General features: G+C 37.3%; 1 protein-coding gene across 2 annotated transcripts in view; it reads right to left on the bottom strand.

Annotated features, from left to right (window-relative positions):
- LOC123504990 (calmodulin-binding transcription activator 1-like) overlaps positions 1–13609 on the bottom strand; it is a 697746-nt gene that overhangs the window by 41442 nt on the left and 642695 nt on the right. For both annotated transcript variants that reach the window (XM_045255981.1, XM_045255980.1), the window contains 8 exons: positions 12083–13423; positions 9911–10037; positions 9367–9479; positions 9006–9164; positions 8419–8552; positions 6839–7062; positions 6399–6639; positions 4536–4772 (listed from right to left, as the gene is read on the bottom strand). In XM_045255981.1, coding sequence (XP_045111916.1) covers positions 4536–4772; positions 6399–6639; positions 6839–7062; positions 8419–8552; positions 9006–9164; positions 9367–9479; positions 9911–10037; positions 12083–13423 — 2576 coding nt within the window. The remainder of the gene's footprint in view (positions 1–4535; positions 4773–6398; positions 6640–6838; positions 7063–8418; positions 8553–9005; positions 9165–9366; positions 9480–9910; positions 10038–12082; positions 13424–13609) is intronic.

Raw genomic sequence — 13609 nt, 5'->3', positions numbered from 1 at the left:
CAACTTTCTGGGGATGGAGATTCACTCAACGATTTAGAAGGTTTTCCCATCACACGACAGAGTCACTCGGTTGTTAGTTTTACAAATAGGACTGTGGACATCTGGAATAGATTGAGTGAAGAGACTGTAACAGCAGAAAGTGCACAGATTAAAGGAAAAGTTAGATAAATGTAGATATGGAGACAGGTCACTATGAGCCCCTCTCAAACACTGTAATATACAACTAGCTAAATAAAAATAAGTAAACACACACACACACACACACACACACACACACACACACACACACACACACACACAGAGAGAATGGACCAAGTGGATAATAAGAAACTGATCCTGAGAGAAGAATATGACATTCAAAACACAAGATCACATAGTAAAAAGCTGAGAAAGGGAAGATGTCTAAGAGATGTTAAAAATATAGTTTCCCACAAAAATGTGTTGAGACGTGGAACAGTTTGAGTGAAGAAGTGGTGTCAACAACAAGTGTGCATAGTTTTAAAGAAAAATTGGATAAGTGTAGATATGGAGACGGGGCCACACAAGCATAAACACCAGGCCCTATAAAACTATGTTATTTATTGTTTAATCATCTCATCCTGATCTTTTTTTCTTGTCCTCTTGTCCTTCCATATTCTGTCAACAGCACCAGGTCTTCTTTGTCTGTCTTTTCAATATCATTTACTATCTTATACATTGTTATTAGGTCCCCGTGTTGTCTTCTACCTTGTAAGGTTGGCAGTCCCATTTCCTTCAGTCGTTCTTCATATGTGAGGTCCTTTAATTCTGGCACCATCTTTGTAGCAATCTTCCGTATCCTTTCCAATTTTCTTATATCCTTTTTAGAGCTCAGAGACCATACCACTGCTGCATATTCCAGCCTTGGGCGTATTATGCTTGTGATGATTTTTTTCATCATATCTTTATCCATGTAATGAAATGCCACTCTTATATTAGTCAACATCTTATATGATAGTCCAAATATCTTGCTTATGTGTTTATCAGGGCTCAGATTTTCTTGGATGATCACTCCAAGATCTTTTTCCTCTTTAGTCTTCATTATTTGCTCTTCTCCCATCAAATAGTTCCATACTGGTCTTCTCTTACTCTTTCCTAGTTCCATTATGTGACATTTCTTGGCATTAAACTCCAATTTCCACTTCTTGCTCCATTCATAGATCTTGTTTAAATCTTCCTGCAACAGCAGACAGTCCTCTCTGGTTTTGATAACTCTTAGCAACTTTGCATCATCAGCAAATAAATTTATATAACTGTTTATCCCAATGTGAATGTCGTTTACATAAACTTGAAACATAATGGGGCTAACACTGACCCTTGTGGCACTCTGCTAGTTACTTTACCCCAAGATGAGTATGTATCTCTGATCACAGTTCTCATTTCCCTATCCTTCAAATAATCTCTTGTCCATTCGAGCAAGGTTCCACGCAGTCCTCCTATGTACTCTAGTTTCCAAAGAAGTCTTCTGTGCGGGACTTTATCAAAAGCCTTTTTTAATGTCCAGGTATACTGTGTCTACCCATCCATCTCTGTTTTCAAGTCCTGCAATAACTCTCAAGTAGAAGCTTAATAAGTTTGATACACATGACCGCCCTGTCCTGAACCCAAATTGTCTGTTCGATATGACTTGCTCCTCTTCTAGAAATTTAACCCATTTTTCTTTGATAATTATTTCACATAACTTCCCTATGACACTTGTAAGTGACACTGGTCTGTAGTTTAGTGGTTCAGTTGCCTTTCCTCCTTTAAATATCGGTATTACGTTGGCTCTCTTCCACTCTAGTGGAACTTTTCCTTCATTTATTGAACTTTTAATTATTTCCCAAATTGGATCCAGTAATTGCTCTTTACATTCTTTTAACACCCAGCCTGATACACCATCTGGCCCCATTGCTTTTCTGACTTCCAACTTATCCAGTAATCTTCCAATATCCTCTTTGTGCACTGCAATCTCCTGTAATCCTTGGCAATCCAATGTCCTATTAGGTTCTGTGAAATCATCTTCTGCAGTGAATACCGTTTTGAAGCTCTCATTCATTATTTCACACATTTCCTTCTCTATTTGGTATGTCTTCCCTTCTTTAATTATTTTTTCAATTGTTTCCTTATTCTTTGTTTTGTCATTTATAAACTTGTAGAAAAGTTTGGGTTCATCCTTGCTTTTATGCACTACATCTTTCTCAAACTTTCTTTCTTTCTCTCTTCTTACTCTAATATATTAATTTCTAGTATCTTTGTACTGCTGACTATTACAGTCATTTCAATGCTTTAAGAGTTTCTTCCATGCTTTATCCTTTGCCTTTTTTTCTTGTATGCATCTAGCATTGTACGTACCAAGCATGTATTTTTTTCTGAACTCTTATAAAAAGGAACAAACTTTTTTACTCCTTCATTGTATTTATGTAAGAATATGTCATATTTCTCTTGTACAGTCTTCCTGCACATAATATTACTCCACTCAATATCAGCAAAATAACTCCTTAATTTTTCAAAATCTATTCTTGCATAATTTAATCTCTCTCTTTTGTAGTCCTCTCTGTAACTTATCTCATCTTCCTCCTGCATTTGCATCTCTAATGTCACATGATCACTTTTCCCCATTGGACTAAGGTATTGTATGATTGGAGAGACTCTGGTTTCTTTGTGAAAACTAGGTCAAGCAATGATGGTTCTTCTTCTCCCCTGTACCTTGTTGACTCCTCCACCCACTGGTCCATTGTATTAACCATAGTCAACTGTAACACTTTCTCACTCCACTGCCCAGCATTATCCATTACTTCCATCTCTCTCCAGTTTATTTTTTTACAGTTAAAGTCTCCAACTAAGAGTATTCTTCTATCTCTTCTTATCATGTTATCTAGGCACTTTATCACCTCTCTTTGCATATCTTTATGCTCTTCTGATCCCTATGTATTAGTCTTTGGTGGAACATATGTAACTATAATTTTTCTTTTCTTCAAATCTTCTGTTTTGATTGTTACTCCCATTACTTCCATTTTGTCCTCACCATATTGCACATCCTCCACACACATATTATTATCCTTTATCCTTCCTGTCCCTCCTTCAGGCATTATATCCCTCCTCTTTAAAGTTGACATGGATCTCTTTTTTCAGTTTTGTTTCAACGATGCACATTACATCCAGCCTTTTCTCTTTCAAATAATCCCGAACTTACAATATGCTTGATAACAACCCATCTCTGTTAGTATAAGTCACTCTTAATTTATTGCCTTCTCCACGACCTCCTCTTTTTCCTTAGGTACCACTTCTTTAATCTCATATCCGGAACCCTCCAGTAAAAATTCTTCTTCTCCATCTCTGTCCTTTTCTCGTATTTCTCCTTAGCTTCACTTCTTAGCACCTTCTCCTTTTCTCTTTCCTCTAAGTTCACATCTCTTTTTATCCATATTTCCTTAAAATCAACATCAACGGCCAGCTTCCCTTTTTTAGTCATAATTTCCTCTACAGCCACTTGAGATCTCATTTTCACCCTCATTGGTCTCTTACCCCCTTCACTGTACCTTCCCAGCCTAATCACTTCCTCCACCTCCTGGTCAAATTCTTGTGCGCTGTCTTGTACTTATTTGATAACAGTTTTGGCCATTTCCCTTTCTTCACATTCTCTTGTGAATTTATTTGGATTTTTCTTTTCCCTCATCCCGTAAATCACGAAGCTTTTTCTCTTGTCCACTGCATCCCGCACCAAATCTTCTTTTTCCTTGAAAACTTCTATTACAGTGACTTTTGTGTTCTCCTGAATTTGTCTCCTTACCACTTCTGAAAATTTGACTTTTTCCTCTTCTTACTTCTGTTTCCATTAATTTCTTAGTTCTTTCAATTTGTTATCACCTAGACCACCTGCCGTCTGTAATCCCGTCCTGCACTTTATTCTGCAAGCTCTTTAAAGAACTTGCATAATTTTCGCATGTGGTTTTTAGAACGTCATTTTCCTTCCTTATTTCCAGAATAACCTCTTTCAATTCCTGGTTTATTGCACTAACCTTCTCACATTCAGCTACTCTAAATTTCAGGGCTGTGTTCTCCGTTAGCAGCCGGTCCTGTTTGTCCATGACACAGGACATCACCTCCTTCATTATATTTTATTTATCTTTCTACATTAATAAGCCTTCTCATATTACCTCATTCATCCTGGAAACCCAAGAAATCCTTTTCCATAGTATCATCAGTCAGTTTCCTTAAACCAATAGGGATTTCTAAAAAGCGTTGGTTTTCACTCGGCATATGTTTTGATTCTGCCATGCGCCTGGCAGCGCTACTTGGTTCTATCTCTCTCGTTATTCTTTTCTTAGCTATATGTGATCTAACACTTATTTGATTTGGAGATAGAAGAACAAATGGCCCCCTCTCCCCCTGTATATACGTCTAGGCCTGAGTCCAAGTCCTTTTGTAGTAATCTCTGTGAGCTGCTCAGATGCGTGCTGCGTGCGTCCTGCTCAACGGCTGCGCTCCGTGTTAATGTGTGTGTGTGTATGTATGTTGCATTAGTAATGACTTACCTGGAATACTTCTGCAAGATGTCAAGGCCTGAGTCTAAACTGGTTCTCTTGTAATTGTCCACATTGGCTAAATTAATGCCGGAGTCAACTGAAGGTCTCTTGATGAGTTTGCCACGGCGGACTGAAGTGTCACTCCAGGACGAGGCAGGTGACAAACAACTGACTGGACGCCCAAGATCCTGTTCGCTGCTGAGAGGAAGGTCTACACTGAGGTGCCGTTGCTTCTTGAAGTCACATCTGGAACAATAAAACCTTAATAGAACTAATGTCTTGTCTGGCTGACTCTACAGAGTCAAAGATTGATTCAAATGACGAAAGATGAAAGTGAATGGAGATGCAAATGCTGTGAATGTCTACAAGTCCTTCAAAAGAGCTTTTAATTGGAATAAATGGTATAAAAAACTGATCTACACAATTGATAGAAAGATGTAGTACCATTTCTCCTGCATGTGTTTGTTGCAGGTTTCTGACCTTGACTCAGTAATGGTAGAATACATTACTAGCACAAATGTCTACATCATATTGGAAATTTTGCCAGCCATGTTGATAACAGTGGTGGGATGAAGACTTGAGACTGCTATAGCTTTATTTCCAGCCTGTCCATGAAAGACTCATCCAAAATTGCCACCGTATTGTCAGTACAGTAGCATGATGGTTGTCAAGGGATTTCTCAATTTATGTATATTTAGAATATATATTTTGTAATAACACGAGGTAAAAAACCTAGTAATTTTTTTCACATTGCACAGATTGTCTAGAATAACATGATGTACAGAAAATCAAGTTGTGGGACGGGTTTAATTTTGAGATGCGGGCCATATTCTACAAACCGTCATAGCTAATGATGTGGTCATAACAAGACAAAATGGTGCATCTTATGCACAAGTCCATCTATGAAAAGCTCTAACCTTGTGATGTAGTCATAAGTGCTAAGCGTGGGTTAACCCAGTTACAGCATTGCTAATGACATTCTTTACTCTTGTTGACATTGTGGGAACATGGCTATATATACCATAACACGATCCACAGCAGTTTTTTTTTTATTAATTTAATGATAAATATCACTAATGATGACTAAATAATGTCCTTCTTTGATGCAATAATGTACATATTATTATAAATAACTGCCAGGAGAGGTACGATCAGTTTTCCCCAGACTCAAACAAACCTTGCCCCATGTGGCCTACATGTGTCTGGCTGTCAGGGTGTAATTTTCTCCAATTTATTATGTTTCTTGTTTGAATGCATTTCTCATAATTCCCAAAAGTAGTGCTATGATATCAAAATAATCTAGATAAAAAGAAAATTATATCAAGAACCTATTTCTTTCTAAATATTTAAAGCTGAAAGCCTTAAGAGGGTCAGTGGAATGATGGTCAGGAATTCTGTGAGACATGATGATGACTATGTAGAATGCCAGGTGTTTCTCGTACACACCACCAACATGGAGTATCCTTCAACTTAATGTTGGCTGAATGCAATCCTCTTTACTTGGTATGTACTGTACAGTTTAGCTCAGTAATCATATTCACTTTGTGATTTTTACATTATACAATCCCTTCAGGGGCATATCTCTCACATAATTTGAGAAATCACTGTATATGTCTGACATGTTTCCGTCATGCAATCAACAGTGTTTTAGACAAAGCTCTACAGCAAGCTTGGCCATAGCTTAAGAAACTAAAATGAGAGTACAAGATGATTCAGAAAAAATAGTGAAAATTACAACAGAGGAGAACATACTTCACAAGAAAGTTTGGAGTGAGAAACTGTGATATAAACGATAAGTAATATTTTATAAAGAAAATATATAGGTAAATAAATACCAAAACAACACCCCACACAAGAGGTATATGACTGTACCTGCGGGGAGAAGGTCGGAGAAACACATCTGGTGAGTGGTGAGCTACTCCAAGCACAGAGGAGCCAGGACTGAGGCTTGTGGTGTTGCTGCATGAAGTGGTAGTGGAGGTATTGCTGTTGGTAGACAGCTGGGACAAGGAGGAAGAGGAAGATGAGAGGGATAAGTTTAGTCCCTCTAAGCTGCCTCTTTGATCTCTCTGTCCATCCAGCTGTTGTAATTCCTCTGCTAGAGCATGATGACCTGATGATCATAATTTTGCATTAGTCACTTGAAGCGTCTACTTAAATACATTTCTTTTCCATTTATTCATCTGTACAATGAAGTTCCTTTTATGAGGTAGTTCCAATATATCTATTTGCATTTGTACCTAAGTTTGTCCATGCAAGACAGATATAGAAATACAGTTCCAAGACAGATATAAAAATACAGTTCCATTTACCATTAATGGTAGCACACTGCAGGGGAGTCTGTCCCAGCTGATTTCTGGAGTGCAATGCTTGTGAGTTCCAGCGATAAAGCAGAAGGGCAGTGTGGCGGTGGCCTCGGGTGCAGGCCCAGCTGAGAGGAGTGCAGCCCCGGGAGTCCTGACGTAAGGCATCCACCTCACACTCCAGCACCAAAGATGGATTTTCCTCACGCCATCGCAATAATGTAACGATTAACCTTTAAGAGATTAAAGTCAATTACATTTCATATATTGTTGAAGGGAACATTATTTAAAACAAGATATAAAGTACAGTTGAGACTCAATACTTGAATGTCTCAATAGTCAAACTTTTCAATACTTGAATACAAAAGATTGATTTAATACCCCCCAAAAAAATACCTGGTAGTCGAATGTCCACACACATGGTTGTAAACAAAGGCTAACTGGCCTCTCCCTCCTACTCTTCTGTCTGTTGTGCTACTGCAGTTGTCAGAATAATATTCTGCTGCATTTTGTTGGTAGTTTTTCATTTAGAAACTTACAATAGCACCAAAGGCTTATTAGTGTTGAAAATATCTGGTTGTAAACAAAGCAATGGCCTCTCCTTTCCCTCCATAGCCATTTGTTTCATTCTGATACTGGTAATATCAATAATACCGAACAAAAATACCGGTGCTCTGGTATATCGGATCCCTAGTCCCGCTGTCATGAAAGAAACAACATTCTTCTGCCTTCTGTCCGTAGTTTTTCATTTAGAAAGTTAAAATGGCATCAAAGAGGTTTATTAGTGGTGAGAACAAGAAATCTAGTGACACTGCAAATGTTGAAAGAGCCACAGCCCTTCACTAGTGGGTTCACAGGAATCACACCAGGAGAAAAGTTAACAGATGCTTTCATGGATGGTGACTTATTTTCTGATGACCTGCCTCCTTCTCCCCTCCTCTTCTACGTTATCCATCACCAGCCTTCACTTACAATATGTACAAAAAAAAAAAAAAAAAAAAAAAAAAAAAAGAAAGAAAAAACATTGAAATTTCTGTAAACTTAAGATTAGAACGAATTATATGATTTATTGGTATCGATAGCTGAACTTTTTGATACCTCAAAAGCCATTTGGAACGAATTAAGTTCAAGTATTGAATCTCGACTGAAAAGTTTCAACTGATCATATTCAAAGCACATTATGTAATCTTTTGAAGTATATTGTACATTTCTTTGCCTATGTCCAATAGTATAATTTTCTTATATACATGTAATTCTTTACACTTTTTTGGAAAAATTTATAAATTTATGTACAATACAATATTTACTATTTTCCTGCATGCAAACAACACAGTAGAAAAGAACAGATTGAAAGGATTACAAAATGTGAGACCATTGGAGAATATGAAGTAGAAGGTGTTCAATTAAATCTAAAACTTTCTAAACACTTATTTATTAGAATTTTCTGAGAGTTAGCCATCCTTTGTAATATCATGTGACTGAATTTCATCTGAGCATTTAACAAAATAACTAGCATGAAAAAATGTGTTCAACTTTTCATTCTATTAGCATGTTAACATAAAACATCACAAAGATGTACACATATGTACCTAGAATAACCTAGCATGGCTGCCAGGTGCAGGAGAGTGAGGCCATGCAGCTCAGGCAGGCCGGAGGCAAAGCCATGGTCCATGCTGAGCCACTGCTTGCCACTCATCCTCTGACAGTATGACACAACTCGCTCCTGAAAGCAAAAAGGGAAATTCTAAACACTGGGATGAATACAAACAAGGCCCTACACTAATCTACGCTAAAACTAAGTTATGCAAATTGTCACATAATTTATAATCAATCAATGAAATTCCATCAATGACAGTTATTTCTTCTCAGATACTGCATAATGTTTCTATCTTGAAAGAAGTAAAGGCACAGTGACAGTGAAAAAAGTCATGTAATTTCAGTTTAACAAGGAAAAGAGAAAATGATAAATATTGCTAACTCCATATTACAAGGAGAGAAAAAAAAGTATAAAAATAAAAGGGTCATTCAACTTGTCAAATTAAGTTCACATCCATTAAAAACATAGTTTAAAATATCACAAGTCATACAAAACACAGTACCAGACAAGTTAGCCTTTACAAAGCTATGCAATGAATGTAAATAACATCACATTTAAACTAAATTCCCAGAGCATTACCTCAAAATTATGAGCTTTGTGCATCATGACATCATTTTCATAACTGGATGGGCTTTTCTGGCTATCTGGGCAAACCTGGACCCTCGTCTCCATAGTCTCCAGCCGCTGCAGGAGGGTAAATTTGAGGAGGTGTTCATCCTGCTCCCGTATGACCTGCTCCTGTGTGTCAAGTAATCAAGTATTGTTAGTCAAAATGACTCAATACAGAACACCTCAATATATTTAACAGTATGTAATATGTACCAGTGACTACTTTTCTTCATTTAAAGGAAAAAAAGTTATTTTTCCACTTCAAGTAAGCCATATCTAAACTTGTAGGTGATTCAAAGTGCTAAGTGCATCACAACAATTGGAAATTTACCTCTTTGACTTTGTTCTCATCGGATGGAGGTTTTTTGTACTCAAATATCACAGAATTGGAGATAACAAAACCCTCACAGGCAACCTGAAGAGTCACTAAGCCAACTTCATGTGCTGTAATGAATTTGAAAAGTAGATTACTTATTCATCAATACTAGCTAATAACTATAAAAGCAGTTTTCTCATCTCAGTTAGCCATACAATATTAAGACAGTTATTTCATTTCATTTGTTCAATTATTTTTTTATCCATACTTTACCTGTATGTATGTTATAATATTTCAAGTGTTCAAGTCATTTAAAAAATTTAATATTATAATATACATAAGGCCAAATGTTATGACATACTTGTCAAAGCTAAATCACACACACACACACACACACATATATATATATATATATATATATATATATATATATATATATATATATATATATATATATATATATATATATATATATATATATATATATATATATAGAAGAGAGGGCAGAGAGTAATCACATTATCATTTACAAGAAAGATAGCTGAGGTCTGAGCCTCACCTGGGCAGTAGCACCGTAGGACGCCTGACTGAACAAGGGTGGTGGATGTAGGGACACCATCAAAAAGGACAGTGTAAGGTGAAGAGCTGCTATACCATGGCCCCGTTACCAGCACCTTGACTCCTCCCTGTTCAGTGAGGCAGTATTAAATATGGAAGGCAGTACTTTCATAGCTAACACAATTTTGCATGTTCTAGGAAATGAATAAATATTAAGATATATTTTCTGTACAGAATCAACTGCACATATCAGCAGTTATGCTGTTACTATGTTATTAATCTTTTAACACTCTAACATCAAAATAAATTAAGTGAATCAGATATCTCCCACGCCATAGCCACCCACGACCAACTAAATAAAATATTTAGTCATAGTATTTTAAAACCACTAATATTTTGTACATGTAAACAACAATGGGATGTGAAAACAATAAGGAATGCTAACCACCCTTCATGGCTTTTTATTATATAATATTGTCACTGCTTTTGCTTGAGAAATTTTGTTTATGTTTCTCCTTAACATTTGCGACTACCTCACCCATTGTTTCAGTTATGAAGTTTATTTAGATAAGATAACTGCAGGATGGATATACATAAAATAATGGTAGCACTCTTACATCCAAAAGACTAACTATTATTTATCCAACAGTTCAAAATCTACTGAAGGCTTCTTTACAAAAACAGTGAGACTATCTACAGAACAATGACCACTGGTAACAAAATTAACAAACCATTTTCATTTATTTCTTTTATCTGAGATCAATATATTGATATGAACATATTATCATCATATGATATTTGGGAAAAATGAAGGCAGGTCAAAAGATATGAATCTGATCATCTACTACAGATCCTAGTTGGATAATATTACTAGTATAATAAAATAAAATAAGATAAGAATAAGAACTGGCATCATTCAATAGGAGCAAGGTATTTTCAGGCGTATAATTTTCTATATTATCATTCATTTAGGGGAGATGGTGGCTTAGTGGATAAGGTGGTGAGCGTGGGATTAGGCAGACATCCACTTGTAGGTTTGAATCCCAGTATATATCGTTTTGATGCTATGCCATTTGTTGAGTGTTTTAAAAGTTACCTACATGCCACCATGATACCCAAGTTCTAGGTGGTTACACCAAAGATGCACTTGGGTGGTGATATGGGCCCTAATATGGGTACCACTATCAATAAAATTGCCTGCACCACTAATGGGCAGAAGCTGAACAGTGTTTCCCACATATACTTTTCAAGTATGCCTACATGTGCTATAGGCCATAAAAAAAATAATAAATAAATAAATAAAATATAAATAAATAAATAAATAAATAAATAAGTAACTGCAATTTAACAGGAAAACATTGAGCCATTAAATATAAATGGATAAAAAGAGCCTATCTGACATTTGTGCTTTGTCTCCTGAATATTTCTTAAGGGACTTAACATTTATTCATATTCCAGAGCATCTTCTACTCTCTCTTGAAATTATACATCACAATCTATTTTATTTAATTCACTTTAAAGTATCCTCCTGTTCAATTAAATTTTGACTCATAAAAAGTGATAGGATGTAGCAAGTTAAATATGGATCAGGAGACTTACAGGTCTGAGTGATATGTTGCTTGATGAAAACTTCAAACATTTCAAGTTTCAATTCCTCATTATTTCATAAATAATAGACTATGGAATCCATAACTTTTCTAACTGTAACACATCAACTATCAATTCTTCTAGGCTGCAGTCACACATATAACTTCAATGAGTTCTGTTTGTTGAAGATTATTCTAAACCACATTCAACAGATTATTCATAAAGTTTGAAGGTTTATTATGAAATTTATCTAGGCATTACTTCTTCATATAAACTGCTCCTAAACAAACATATGATGCATATTTGTTACCCACTCAATCATGATACACATGACAGCTGCACAATACAAAATTCACTTTTGCATGATAATATTCAATTATGCATAACAAGTCCCCCTTTATATGCTGACAAATTACACAAACATATAAATGGTATGCAGTATATTCAGAAGTTAGACATTTTCTGGATAATTTTGTGCCAACCAAGCGCAAACCTGTTTCAACAGGTTATAGTTCAAAACTGAAATAAAAGAATAAAACAATAAATTTTATATATGAATGTCATATAAAACCATAGATGAGCTTACCTCAGGATATGCCCACTCAGGAGAGTAGTCTGTTATGTTAGCAGTGTTTTCCCTGTAGTCCATTCGGGTTGTCTGTTGACTCTGATTTGTCACAGACTTGCCACTATTGTTTGTGCTGCTGCTGCTGCTGCTATTACTATTATTACTATTCAGGTTATCTGGAGGGGATGTGTCATAATGATCCAAATCAGGAAAATCACTCAGCATATCAAAAGCATCAAGATTGGCCAGAACATCATCCTCGGGTGATGTCATGTCATTATCTATAAAGTCCATGGGGTTGACATCGGCAGTGGAGGATGCCTTGCGGCCACACGATCCCGGAGGAAGATTTGCTGAGAGAGTTTTCTGAATATCATCAGGAGAGAGATCTAGAGTATTAGAAAATAATTCAGCTTTCTCAACTGAAAGTTCATTCAATTCAGCTTTAATGCTAAGAAATGTGTCCTTGGTTGGTTGTTGCTGCTGCTGCTGGGACTGATTCTGGTGTTGCTGCTGCTGCTGTGTCTGTTGTTGTTGCTGTTGTTGTTGCTGCTGTTGATGCTGTTGTTCCTGTTGCTGATTTGTTGTTGCTTCTCCAGCTTCAAGACTTGATACAAGATTGGCAAAAGTGCCGGAGTCCATGGCAATATTGCCATTTGTAGCATCCAGCTTAAGACTTTCCATTACATCTTTATCTCCTTCCCTTTTAACTAAGAGATTAGCATTATGTGTAGATGTAGGTACACCTTGCTGCTGCTGTTGCTGTTGTTGTTGTTGTTGTTGTTGTTGTTGTTGCTGCTGTTGCTGCTGTTGTTGTTGTTGTTGTTGTTGTTGTTGTTGTTGCTGCTGCTGCTGCTGCTGCTGTTGCTGTGGTCCGTGCTGAGAAGCATGATGCTGTTGCTGGTGAAGGTGGTGTTGCTGTGGGTGATGGTGGTGGTGATGGGTGTGGTGAAGATGTGCAACCTGGGTGGAGTGAGGGACGAGAGGAGGTCCTTGGATGATGGAGGCTGCAGTGGACACTGGATGAGGCTGACCCAGATAAGACGTGAGCGTGAGGGGGCCAGCCAGTGGGGGATGTGGAGATGGGTGGTGCCCGCCACCCCCCCCACTGTTGAGGATGAGTAGCCCACCCCCGCCCTGGATGTTGGACAGGTTTAGGATTAGCGGAGCTGTGGTGGTGTTCAGATTGTTGTTATTGTTGTTGGACGTGGTGGTGTTGCTGTTACTATTGTTGTTATTATTGTTGTTATTAGTGGTGTTGCTGGTAGAGGGTGGGGGGTCTGGTGGGCAGGCCCCCTCCTGAGTTACGCCCTGGTACTGGGGGGTGACGCACCCACCTGGCCCACTCGTTGACGATACCTGTGGATGCAGCAGCATGCAGCCATGACATGCACGCCAAAGTTAAGACCTGACAAAAAAGATGCAGTTACAGCAGGCTAGGAGAGGTCAAGAAGGTCTTATAGCAGGCTAGGGCTGGCTAAAATATACATGCTATCCTTAATAACTCCACACCGAAAGTCATAGGTGGTGCCAAGTTCCAAGGAT

This window comes from Portunus trituberculatus, chromosome 17 (genome assembly GCF_017591435.1).
Source record: "Portunus trituberculatus isolate SZX2019 chromosome 17, ASM1759143v1, whole genome shotgun sequence".
Lineage (NCBI taxonomy): Eukaryota > Metazoa > Arthropoda > Malacostraca > Decapoda > Portunidae > Portunus > Portunus trituberculatus.
Note: the sequence above shows the minus strand (reverse complement) of the source record. Positions and strands in the feature narration are given on the sequence as shown.